The sequence below is a fragment of the Chamaea fasciata genome, unplaced genomic scaffold (assembly GCF_029207755.1).
Source record: "Chamaea fasciata isolate MVZ Bird 193981 ecotype frontalis unplaced genomic scaffold, bChaFas1.0.hap1 SCAF_3, whole genome shotgun sequence".
Lineage (NCBI taxonomy): Eukaryota > Metazoa > Chordata > Aves > Passeriformes > Sylviidae > Chamaea > Chamaea fasciata.
Genome location: NW_027094088.1, coordinates 78,567,336 through 78,580,220, shown reverse-complemented (window position 1 = coordinate 78,580,220; position 12,885 = coordinate 78,567,336). Strand labels below are relative to the sequence as shown.

Below are 12,885 nucleotides of genomic sequence, written 5' to 3'. Positions count from 1 at the left end.
CTTCACAGGAACTTTAACCAAAGCTGCTTCTCCAGCTCCCTGTGAAGATGCTGTGTACAATTCCAGGAAGTACAGTCATCAAACTATTTTTGACCCAAAGAGATACTTGGAGAAAGAATTCTTTTTAATCTTATTATGCCCCTTACACCCCTAGTCTGTAAACTCATTATTACATAAAAACATGAAGACTTCATTAGCATACCCTTTCAGCAAGCTGCTGAGCTTGAAGATGCAGGTCTTGTGCTAAGCAATCACTAGAACTGTTTTCTATTACAGAAGCAATAGAGAGCTGGAAATCAGCAACATGCCTGGAAAAAAAACAAAACAACCAACCTATGAAAATCAGGAAAAACACCTGCTGAAAAGCTGGGGAGATTTGGCAGAGCCAAGCTGACTCTGCATATGACAAGTGTAATTGCCAATCATAACCCAGTCACAAATATCTGAAAGTCACTAAATCTAGAAAGCTGGACTGGAAGACCAAATATCACTGTTGCTCTAATACAATCAGAAAGTAGATATGGAGAGAACACCATCTCAGAATAAACAAAAACTATGCTCATGAATGAGTAAAATTTACTTGCTAACATTATTGCAACTCTTGAGCGGGACACTGAAAAGAAATCCCGTATGATTTCACATTGGCTCTAAGCAGCTCCACACTCAGATCATCAGCGTTGAAGCATTTGCCATCCATGCACTGCCAATAATTTGTACAGGCTTGTAGGCAATTATATTTACTTTGAGCTTTCTTGAAAAAATACAAGGATTTAATTTGATTGAACTGTCTTGTAAATACATTGGTAGAAAAGGTTTGGGGTTTTTATCTGCACCTTTTCCCTAAAGTCCTGTTAAGCTTTTGCAATAATAGGCATGACATAAAATAATGAAACATGACAAACATTATAAGATGTAAACAACTACCGCTTTTTGGAGACAGGAACTGCAGATATGGACTTTAATAAATTCTCTGGTGGCAGATCCAAGACTTTTGAAAGCTAAATTGAAAATAAAGAAAAAAACTGACTTAAGCAAAAAGACAAAGGTCCAAGGAAAAATACTGCTCCCTCTTTAAATACCCACGGGGAAAGCACCTTTTATACGTGAAATCTGATTTCAGCCCAGGTAAAAAAAAAGCAAAGATTTACTAACTATTATGAACGATCCAATAAATACAAACGTAAGAGATATTAAAGGAGCCTTACAAGAAAAGGCAAGGCAAAACACCACAGAGAGTTGATTATTTTTTTTTTCCCCCCCGAAGGATCCCATCGAACACGGACCGGAGTAGTGACGGAATGACAGAACGGTTTGGATTGGCAGGGACCTTAAAGACCACCTCGTCCCAACCCCCGCCATGCGCAAGGACACCTCCCCCAGCAGGCCGGGCCGCTCTGAGCCCCGGACACTCTGGGCCGGAACGCTTCCAGGGATGCTCCTTCTGCCCCCCCCCCGCTCCATCCCACACCCAGCGGGCAGCCCCACGGCGCGCTCCGGCCAGGGGCGGGGCAGCGCGCGCCAACCGCGCGGGTCGCGCCCACTGTGAGCAGCCCGGGCAGGGGGGCCCCTCGTGAGCGAACGGAGGGGACAGCTGGCTCGGGGGGCACTCCCGCTCCGCGCCAGCCTTTGGAAGGAGCGGTGCCTACCTGGGAAGCAATGCTCCTCCGGAAGGAACCTGCTGCCATGGCCGTACCGCCCGGCGGAAGCTCCACGACCGACCCTTATCCCCCCCGCCCCGCTCCTTTCCGCCCGCCCAGGGGCGGGCTGGGCCCTACCATTCTCAGGTGTCGGGGGAGGAGGAGGCCATTGCCTGTGCCGGGGGTGGAGGAATCGCGCGGCGCAGCGCAGGGCGGGCTTGTACCACTGCTCAGGGACAGGGGGGACAGCGGCGCGGGACGCGCAGGGAGGTGGGCGGTGCGTCGGGAGCGCGCGTACGCGGGAACTCCTCCTCCTCCTCCTCCTCCTCCTCCTCTCCGGTACCGGCGGGCGCGGGGCGACATGAGCACGTGTTCCGTATCCAAGGTGAGGAGCGGGAGAGAGCGGGGGGTCTCCCCAGGGAACAGCGCGGCCTGTGCGGGAGCGGGACCCGCGGCATCGTCCGCTGCGTCCTGCGCCTGCTCCTCTTCCCGCCTCGTCCAGCCGCCGCCTTTCCCGCCTCCCGGGTGCCCAGGCTCCCGGTTACCCTCTTCCGTGCCCGCCGCTTCCCAAAGCCTTGCTGGCTTTGCATCCAGGCCCGGTTTCGCTTAGCCCAAGGTGCTCTCTATCCTCACAATGACGGAGTATCCTGGGTTGGAAGCGTCCCACAAGGACCATCGAATCCAGCTCTTATGCCGGCACGGGGCAGTCCTAAAGTCACACCAGGAGTGATGAGTGACCCCGCAGTGTCACCTGCCCGCCCAACAAAACCCGTTCCTGGCTGGAGTAAATGGCACCCAGAGCAGAGCTAGGGGTGTTGTGGCTCTGGGCTTGGTCACTTCCAGGTGAAGTCTGGTGGCATTGCCTGCTGCCGCACTCATCGCTTCACCCAGCCACCCCACCCCCTCCCGCCCCAAAAATAATTCAGTAAAGGAATAGAACTAAAAGCCCTGTCCCTCGCACGTGATGTTAAATGTCTGTTATTGCCTTGATATTTCCGAATTGAAAGCTTTTAGGTGGGCGGTGTTGAGAGCGGGCTGTAGGGATAGTGCGTTCATCAGGGCGTCAATGAATAGCGGGACTTGAAATGTTGGGGTGAAACATTTAACTTACTTCATCCCTTGCTTGATGATGCAGTGAACAGCAGCATGATCAGCGTGTGTTTTATCATCACAAGAAGACTCCTGCCCTTCCCATTGTTTTTCACTGAGTTGTGGTCTGCAGCTGCGTCCTTTGGTGTGGAAGGCACTGTGCAGGTTATTTCCAGAAGTGAAGTGCTTCCAAACAAACTTAAATCTTAAAAAACTTAAAACTTAATCTGAAACAGCTGGATTTCACTTTTGACAACAGCTGTTGGCTGATAGTTTGGCAGTGAATCATGTCCCCACACCTTGCCTCCCACATCTTACATGCAATACTTCTTTACAGTTTTATATTCTGGTCTCAGCCACATTCAGTGGTGTGGAAAAGCCAATGCTTGCAGAGAATTCAGCAGTATTTGTGTTTGGTTTGATTAAGCACCCCTTCTTCTTTTGTGTATGTGATTTATACTTACTGTGGCCAATTCCATTTGTGCGTGCAGCAGCACAAATAAATCCATAGGACACCTTTTTGGAGTGGAATTTGGAAAAGTTCCAGAGTGTTTAGCATTTGCAGAGTAACCACTACTTTTGTCCGGCTGTTTATAAATGGTCTTTAATATATGTGGTAAAATGGAATGTCTGAAGGCATCTCCAGTTTGTGAGGCTGTTTTTCAGAGAGGATCAATATAAATGTTGGTATTTTTCTGCAATTTCTTATTTGTGTAAGAAAGGAAACAACATGTCTGAGGTAACTCAACAGACTGGTGACTGTGATCAAAATTGAACATACCCCTAGTGCTTGATTTTCACTACATCATTCTTACTCTAGTGGCTGAACCTATCCCAGGTTGAGTTCAGTAATCCAGGTGTAAGCATCTCCATTGAGAAACAAGGGATTGAATAAGTCTGTTTATTTCCATCACTTAGGTATTTCCTTCCCCCTTGCTGCAGCACAAGAACCTCACAGTGAGAGTCGAGCAGTGCATGTGATTCCTGATATATAGGAAATCTTTATAACTCGTTGAAAGAGATGAGCTTCTGTAGAGAGGATGGGGGAAGAAATTACAGACTTTCTAGAAGAAAATGAAAACAACCTTCAAGAACTTAAAGCTTAATACTTGCCTGATGAAATAGGTCTAACTGGGAGATGACTTCTCTCTACAGGAGTTCCTTGGAACAGAGGGTTTTATATGAACCTTTTCTCAACCATTTGTCATTCTGCTTATAACAATCTACTTTTTTTGAGTTGGGATGCAGTTCACTGTGGCTTGGGCATGTCATTTCCTTTTATAAGTGAGTTAATAATACTCATTACATTATTCTGAATTATGTTTTCCATTCATGTCAGCTTCTTGCCTTTTGTTTTGTTTTTAACTGAATCTGTACTGAGAAAACCATACTGATGTGTCCCCAGGGAATAATTTCCTTTTAATTCTAAACCTGTTGGAGGTTTTGAGACTTCTAAAGAATCTGCTGCTGGCCCAGTTGATGGTTGAATTGTAAAACATAGTGGAAAGATGAAAAAATTCCTAACAAGTGTGCTAGGTTACTGCTTCTGCAAGTGTTTCAGTTTGAAACAGAAATATAAAAGGGCAGTATGTAACTTGATGTTCTTAAGTGGCTGGTAATTCAGTGCAAATTACTGATTTAATGGAGCACTGAAATAAAAGGACAATAAAGTGGCCTCTGGAACCAGTCAGATTGATGCTTGTATTGAAGTCTGTTTGGGTTTTTTTTTTGCTGTTCTCTAGGGCTGCTTTGTTTTTAAACCAAGTGCCAAGAAGAGAAGATTGTCTGAGAAAACAGGTTAGTGCATTTTCATTTGTGTTTCTGTTTTTGAGAGGGATTAATCCTGAAAGGTTCATCACATCTGAGCTAATATCATGAGTTCTGTCATAGCTGTGTGAGCTTACTCCTTGACTGCTGAAAACTCATTTCTTTGGAGGAATGCAAGCAAATTATTGGCTAGAATAAATGCTGGGCTTTTTTCATCTCCAGCAATCAAGATTGTATAGCCATCTTTGTCTTTGCACTTTTTTTTTACAAGAGAACTTCTCACCATGCTACCATAAGTTTTTTACTAACAGACTAGCAATTCACTTGAAAGTCTGAATGAGCCATTTTTCAGCTGTGGGAGTCAGAAATTATATCCCATCCCTAAATCTCACATTCTGGGTATTTTGCCGAAGTTTCTTGTGGAAAAGAAGGAAGAAAAGCCATTTGTGGCTTTTATCCACTAGTATTTGCTGTATACATTTTTCTCTGGATGTGTATACAGATCTGTTTTCATTTGAGGACTGAGTCTTCTTGGAACAAAAATAATGCATCTTAAATAATTGTTATTTGAGACTCAGTTGGGAAACTTACTGTTTTTGTTCCCAGATTAAACTACTTTTATGATTATTAGAGCTGTCAAAAGGTGTGACAATTTATATGAAAAAGATGGAGAGGGTAGTAATGAGGCCAGATTTTTGTCATTGCAAGTTATTGCAGCAACCAAGGCCTGTGCACTTAGACCACATTGAAATTTTACCCCTTACTGGACATTATGTTTTCGTTTCTGCAAGATTAGAAATGCTTGGATAAACTACAGAGCATATTGTTCTAGTTAGCAAATGCTTTGAGGTGGAAAAATAAATTTGACTGGACCAGCCCTAAAAGAGAGAGGCAGAGGTGAGCTGGTTTGGCTTTTCACAGCAGTTGGTTAGAGTGGTGTTCTAAAACATATGCTTGAATGTGCATCTATCCGGTCTGGAAGCCCAGTCCTGTGGGCTGAAAAGTGAAGTTTTAGTTGTGAAACTCCTCTGCATCAATAGTTGATAATATTGTCACACCCCACGAAAGTCCTTTTGAGGACATTTGCACCTATAGTTTGAGTTTTGGTAGTGAAAAAAGGATTTTATGCCTTGGTAAGTTACCAGAGAATGTGGTAGCTGGATTTTCTTCAACTAAAAGTCTAAGATTTGTGTAATCAGAATTGGTTGTGTATTCTCAGTGATTTGTCTTAGGGATACAGATGAATTGATGGGGAGACAGTGAAAATGGAGGTGGAGGGATGTCTCTCCTTTGTCATTTGCAGACCTGTTTTGGGTGAGTTTAGTGCTTTAGGAGATTATGTTGATCAACTGGCTCTTTTCTAGAGATTAGGCCACTGCTGGTGCTCCACTGAATGGCAACCAAGTGGACCCACAAAGCTTTCTGAAACAAGAGAAAGATGATGATGGTGATGTTTGTTTTACTTTAATAATAAAGGCTGTTCACTCTGATTTAGTTTTTAGCTTATCTGGGACTGGAGATAGAAGCCTCTTCTTTACCTTTTGCCGCATTATTGGGTAAAAGATTCTGCTTGTTCCCTTTATTTGCTTAAGAGAAAAGTCGTCTCCCTGAAATATATAGGTACAGTTGGATGCTTTGTTTTATTCTCAGGGAAAAACAAACAAAAAAAAAAAGTTTTGTCTTCGTGAGTTTATTTGTGCTTTCCTTTGCTTTCTGTGTTTCCAGCTCGTAATTTCAGAAGCACAAGCCATGATTCAGAGGATAGTGAGCTACGGTTTGCCACCTGTCAGTCTTTATGGAGCCAGATCAAATCTGAAACAGAGGTGAGTCTTGTGTCTCACACTAAAGTGGTGTTTTGCATTTGTAACAATGCTGCTTGCTCCTTTGTTTCTGGGGATCTTTTTGGCATGCTTAAAAGTGCATGGCAGCTAGTTAAAGCAATAGGAGGGTCAGAAATATTGACTGTCCAGAATATAAAGTAATAATAATAAATTCATCCAGTACATATTACTTGTAACCACAGAAATGTACACTTTTGCTGCTTCAAGCTGCTGCTTCTAAGCTTCTCTTCCTACTAATCATCTTCTTTATTAACTCTTGGCCTACTGCTGTTTTAATTCAGTTAATGTTTGCCAGCCCTTTGAGGATTTTAGTCTGGTCTTGACCTCAGTGTTCCAGAACTCATACACAGCAGCCCAGGAGTCACAGTGGATTTATGTGAACAGAGCTGCATGGATGTCAAATATGGAATGACACCACTGGAAATATGGCCTATTGAATTAGTATGGATGGTGTGAATGGGGTCAGAGTTAATTTCATACTGAACTGTGGCCTCCTGATGGTTGTGTGTTACATGGCATGCTGCTGTTGTGTCCCTATGGCCAGCTGGCTTGCATTAAAGTATGAATAATTGCTTCCATACAGCAGAAATTTCCTCCCCTCCTCTGTTGAGTGTCATGGATTCTGGGCAAGTATTCCATATTCTTCTGCTTGCTTTTGGGCTCTATAGACATTAGGAGAATTTTTTTTCCTGAAGTTTGTTTTGGGATGTGCAGTAGAAGCCAAATGGAGGTAGCCTAAAGTCTGGACCCTTGGGCTAAGCTCATAAATTCCTCTTAATTCCATTCCTACCCTTGTTTTCTTTGAGGCTGTTATAAGTTTTCCAGATACTTTATTCTGATCTTACTCCTCCTGATGAAAGACAGTTCCTCCTATGCTGACATTTTGATAGGAGCATTTCCTTAGAGTTGGAATTGCCCAAGGGCAGATTACCTGCAGTTATTTCTGTTGCTACACAGAGAATTTTCTTCATACTGCTTCTGGTGTATCTGTGATATCTTTCCTAGTGAGTTTTGAATCATCATCCTTTTATCCCACTGTTGGCAAACGTGGAGCTGATGGTTGTTCTTACATGTAAAATAGTGTGGTAATTTAGGTTGGAAGGAGCCTTAGAAAGTCTCTAGTCTGAAATCCTCAAAGCAGCAGCATCTGTGAGGTCAGACCAGGCAGGTGAGGGCTTTAGCTAGTCAGGATTTCATTCCTTACATGTTTTCAAACCCTAGTGTAGCCAACCTGATCCGTGGCAGAGTGTGTGGGAAGCGTGTAGCTTGCTGGTTTGGGCTTTTGTTCTAGGGATTCTGGTAGTGTGCTGTGGGGGCCTAGCAGGACATTCCCCAAAGGTTTTGCCAGGGCACTGCTGCCTGGTGATTTGTTGGCAGGCCTTGTGCTGGTGTTTTCCTGGTTCTCTCATGTCTGCCTGAAGTGTTCAGAACAGGATTTGCCATCCAAGGGACTTTGTTGTAGAGCACTCTTTGGCCTTTGTATGTCCATTGTAAACTGCACTGTGGTTGTGGCAGCACCATCTGTCATCTGGTGATGACATCCGTTCAACAACTAAAAAGCTGACAAAAGTCTGGCAGGAACTGCCCATTGTTTTTGGAAGGTGAATTTTGGACTTTTTCTGTTTCAGTATTGCAGCGTATCCCAGTTTTGACCCCTGCTGTCAGGAGTGGTCTTGTAAATGTTTTTCTGATGAATCCCATCAGGGGCTTACAGAAACATTCTTCTCCTGTGAGGAGAGAATTGGTTCTACCAGCTTCTGGGCTAGAAACAAACAGGCAAAGTGCAGGGCTAAAATACAGTCATTTTTGCTCTAATATGAAAATAAGGGTTTTCAGACCACATAACAAATAGTCATGACAACCTGTTGTCGTGGCAGTAACTGAACTTCCAGTTCCTGTGATTTTTCCAGAGTGAGAATGCCATGTAAGTAAGTGACTTGGTTACTTGAGATGCAGAGCAGCCTGGTGAACTTTCTGGAACATTATCCAAACAATGCTAGTAACAGAGTTGTTTTGGCAAGAAAAGACTGATGTATTTTAAGAAAGCTAGGTAAATGTGTAATGCTGTGGCAGACTGAATTCCACTGTCACAAGTGCACAATGGAAGAAACAATATATAGTATAATCATGCAGAGTAAGAATTGGGGTTCTTGTTTGGTCAGCTTAGCAAAAACAATAGTGATCACAGGAACTTGGGGTTTGATGGAATCTGAAACAGATGCTCAGGGGATTGTTAAAGGATCTGAGGTAATATAGGAGCTGTTACAATGGTGTTTTAACGCTGATGGTGTAAATTCTTTCAAAAATGTCATGTTACAATTTGTTCTGAGTTGCACAGAATTTATCAGGTGGGATTCAGAGCTGCACAATCAACATCAGAAAGGCCAGAAGAATATTCTTCAGTAAGTGGAGGATGAAAAGACTAAAATTACTTTGTGTACAATTTTATCAGTTGTTTAGGAGACAACAGAAGCTCTTCTGTATTATGGAACTGGAGTTCAGGCTATTGAGCAGGCATCGTGTGCAATCCACTGGAGATTAGAGTGACCTTCACTCTTTGACAGTGGCCTCTTCAGTGCTGCTAGAGATGGCCTTTGCCACTTTGCTTAAAATCAAGTTCACAGCTGTGTGTGTCACTTTTTGTTGCTAATAAATCTTGGTGATGATTTTGTTTGGAACAAGGGTTTAATCTTGTTTCTAGCATGTGTGTTCTAGAGTGTATATTGATATCCTGAACTTCAGAGTGCAGGAGGTTTTTTGTCTGTTCTGGCAGAAGGCATATATCTTGGTTTAGGGGCAGATTTTCAAAGGCACACCAATAAGAAGAAAAGAAATACAAAATGCTGCTGACATAAATTTTCCTTTTAAAGTTTTATCTCCCCATGCTTTCTCTCACCTTTTCATATGTTCCTGCTTATACAAATTGTTGTGTGAAAATCATCCTGAAAGTCAAAAGACAGTGTAGCAAACATGGGAGTCATGTGGTTTAGTATTTTTTCCTATAAAATATATTTAATGATTTTCTTTATTACTATTTTTACTTCTTTCATCCCAAATTAGATTTGGAGGAGCAGAATATTTGCTATCATTTAGATCTCTCAGAAAAATGTTTACAGGTGTTTTGTAAGGTGAGAAGGAAGATTAGGAATTTCCATGAACATCATTTCAGAAATTAATTTTACTGTTTTTTTCTGCCTACGTCACTGAAGCTTTGTCAGTATGTTGGTTTTTTCTCCGTCTTTAAAGCCTGTTGTGTGACAACACAGGTAAGATCACTGGTTTTTCAAATTATTCTTGAGTCACTTGACTAAAAGTTCCAAGATGGGAAATGTCTCTGTTTGACACACAAGGAGTAAGTTAGTGTGGTTTATAAATCACAGGAAATTTTAAAACCCTGGAGTTTTAAGGGTTAAAGGTTATGCAGTATAGGAGAAGAAAAAGGAGGATGCAGTGGTGGTTCCACAGTTTTGTAGATCAATTCTCTCTGTGTATGTTTGCAGCAAATACAGGAAGACTTGAATAAGCAGTTGCTTGATAATCTGGTGAGTTTTTTGAGCCGGTCTCATTCTGATTTTCAAGAGAAGACAACAAAATGGACTTGCAGGATGAAGTTCAGAGAAATCCCTACTGCAGCTCTTGTCTTAGGTAATTTTTTAAAGATATTTTTTGTAATGTACATCTGATTAAAACTCAAAGAAACTTACCGAGTCCCAGCAATTACTGTGAGCAATATCAGCTTCAGACATGTCAACAGAAGAGATGGGGCAGAGAGGAGGAAGTTAGATAAAACCTCCTTCCCCTTTTGTCTATGTTCCTTAATAGTCCAGTAAGTCAACAACTCCCTTACGGGTCTCTGATAAGCACCTAGTAGTGATTTGAGGTTTTTTTTGTTCCAAGGCACTGGAGATAACTTTGATTACGTGCCTGTTTCTGCCACCAGCATGCTTGGTGGTTTCTGCAAGTTACCTCTGGAATTATATAGCGTCTGTATTTCTGATATATGTTCTTGCAGTGCATCTTTACATGTAGGAAAGTAGTGTCTTTATCTTGGGAAAAGAGCAGAGAGTGAAGAAAATAGCTGGAGGTGAAGTTAGTTAAGTTCCAAAGTTTTGTGGTTTTTTTTCTTCTCCTTTCTTTCAGAGGTTTGTGCCTATAAATCCTAACCCTGATTCAAGGCAAGTTGATTACATTTTCAGTGGATTATTTTAGGGAAATTAAAATCAGGCCTGTGCTTCAAATTTACCACGTAGGCACGAACAAAGGGTGGAAGGTACTCTACTTTTGTGGGTAATAGAAAGTGAAAAGCTACTGCTTCAAATATTGCTGTGGATAAGGTTCTGAATTGCCTCCTGGAGGGGCTTGTTCTTTTTTCCCATTGATTAAGGATATTAGCAAAGGCTGTGAGTACTAAGTAGTTCATAGTGAATTCAGACTGAGTTTCACAGCAATGTACAGGAAATTTTCCTCTTTCCATGAGCCATGAGAGGATCCAGGTATGGATACTGTATTCTTCTAGATAAGGTGAATTTAACTTCTGTCTGCAGGCCTTACACAGCTGTGGATGGCTTCTGAGGGGTGTTAGAAAACCAGTCCTGCTTCCTGTAGGTTTGCACCCTTGAGAAAACTTTAAAAAACCCCACCAAGCTATATGAGGAAGGGTATTCAGAGTGACTCCCATTTTCTCTTAACCAGTGACTAATCAGGGACTCTAATCTTGTGTTAGTTTTTCATCTTTCCTCACAGCTGATGTGGTACTTTTCATTCTTTCCTTAAATATTGGAGGTATCTTCTGTTTTTTTGTCTACTATTCAGTTTATCGTCCAGTCACGAGTGTTCACGAGTCATGGGGAAAATGCCCTTAAAATTTTGACCTTTCTTTTTCTTCTAGGTGTAAATGTTACAGATCATGACTTGACTTTCAGAGGTCTCTCAGATGTCCTTCAGGATAACATTACTCCTTATGTAGCCTTGCTGGAAGCCAAAGATTGCCCAGGTAAATACTGCAACAGTATAGCTGCTTCTTTTGAATTAGATACCAATTAACTAGGAATTCTAGCTTTTACCCCTAAAAGTAATGAACAGAGGCATCTTGAAGACTTTCCAAAGATTTGCTCAATCCTATGTCACCAGAGCAGTAATGCCTACTGTATTTTGAGAGGTATCCAGTTCAGTTTAAAACAGTAAAGAATGAAATGCTACTTAGCTGTAGCATAACAGTTAAGAACATGCTGCTTAGTGTATTGCATGTTGATGTTGTAGGATGGTTTTCTTGCATTCCACTTTTTAAATGCTTAGTTACATTATTTAGTGAGAGAATGGGTGGAATAAAGTTGTCCCACCCTCCTTGCTCCTTTTTTATTTTTTAAGTAAAAGGGGTAAAATCACCTATGGCAGCATCCTCAGTTCTGTGGAGCGGCTGCCTTATTTCTTGGTCACTCTTAGCAACATATGGCTGGAGCTCAGGTAAAGGTGGAAGACCAACATCTTAACGTCAGTTGTTGCCATCTAGGCAAATTGCATGAACAGCGTGCATGTCATTAATGCTTTCAGGAGCATTCTGGAGAGAGGAGGAGAATAATTAGAAATGTGGAAAATAATAACTAGTAACTTTGGGGTACTTTTTTGTAGTATGAGACGAGAGAAGTGTTGCCAGATAACCAAATGTCTTTACCATGTTTCTAAAAATGTTTTGTGAAGGCATAAAAAATCTGATGCAGAAGCTGATGGGGCAGCTGATGAACTGTGATATAGAGGTGGACTCGCTGGAAGATGAGGACTGTGTGCAGGTCCCACAGAATAGAATACGCTGTTCAATGCCTTCTCTTATCAGCTGGTATGAGAGTGTAACAAAGGTACGTTGTTGGCATTACTTTATCTCCAGTTTATGAAAACTTCTGACCTTTAGATGTATTTAAAACAGAAATTTAATAACTCAGCTTTCTGTGAGAAGATGCCAAAAGTTAATTTTTAATGCAATACTAAACGTAACGTGATATTGAGGTGATTTGAGTATAATATGTGACACATAAAACAGATGTGGAATTAGTTACTGATGATGTATGAATGTCAAAATTCTGAAACTCAAGCAAGAAGTACTATTTTATCATAGGTTTAATTAGGAACTGGAAGCCTAAAATGCAGTATCAGCTTCATGCCAAATGCTTTTCTCCCTGGAGTGCTGAGATATTTTGTTTATTAAAACAAAACTTTACAGAAGAACAGCCATCCAGGGCAAAGGTACTGTACTAGTGCTAATGAGCCATGATATCATCTGCAGCCCACACTGCATTGGCAAGCAGTAAGGAAATAACTTTCAAAATGTTTTTGTTGCTTTGTGTTTGGTAAAGCTATTGAAGTTTTAAGTTTTGTTTCTGTCATGAATACAAATTACAAATGATTTTCTAATGACTTCATCGGAGCAGTGTGATAAACCAAAGTGTACTGTGTGCATGCTCTTTTTATTACTGGTAAAGATATAGAAAATAAGCAATGTCTGTGTACACAATTCAAATCTTCTCCTTCATTCCCAACAGAACTCCACCAGTTCTGTC

At 41.7% G+C, this 12,885-nt stretch overlaps 2 protein-coding genes across 6 annotated transcripts in view; one reads left to right on the top strand and one right to left on the bottom strand.

Moving 5' to 3' along the window:
• Positions 1 to 1,751, bottom strand: part of RARS2 (arginyl-tRNA synthetase 2, mitochondrial) — a 29,259-nt gene extending 27,508 nt beyond the window's left edge. Inside the window, exons 1-3 of one of the 3 annotated variants that reach the window (XM_066179579.1) lie at positions 1,647 to 1,751; positions 925 to 998; positions 203 to 308 (exon numbers count right to left, since the gene is read on the bottom strand). In XM_066179579.1, the coding sequence (XP_066035676.1) occupies positions 203 to 308; positions 925 to 998; positions 1,647 to 1,685 (219 nt within the window). In that variant the 5' untranslated portion in view covers positions 1,686 to 1,751. Of the gene's footprint in view, positions 1 to 202; positions 309 to 924; positions 999 to 1,327; positions 1,401 to 1,646 lie in introns of those variants that run through there. The other 2 variants (XM_066179580.1, XM_066179581.1) reach the window with 2 other exon arrangements.
• Positions 1,752 to 1,830: 79 nt separating this feature from the next.
• The window catches only part of ORC3 (origin recognition complex subunit 3), a 37,901-nt gene continuing 26,846 nt past the window's right edge, over positions 1,831 to 12,885 (top strand). For 2 of the 3 annotated variants that reach the window (XM_066179578.1, XM_066179576.1), the window contains exons 1-6: positions 1,831 to 2,022; positions 4,469 to 4,523; positions 6,219 to 6,316; positions 9,835 to 9,979; positions 11,223 to 11,327; positions 12,032 to 12,186. In XM_066179578.1, coding sequence (XP_066035675.1) covers positions 1,999 to 2,022; positions 4,469 to 4,523; positions 6,219 to 6,316; positions 9,835 to 9,979; positions 11,223 to 11,327; positions 12,032 to 12,186 — 582 coding nt within the window. In that variant the 5' untranslated portion in view covers positions 1,831 to 1,998. The remainder of the gene's footprint in view (positions 2,023 to 4,468; positions 4,524 to 6,218; positions 6,317 to 9,834; positions 9,980 to 11,222; positions 11,328 to 12,031; positions 12,187 to 12,885) is intronic. The other variant, XM_066179577.1, reaches the window with a different exon arrangement.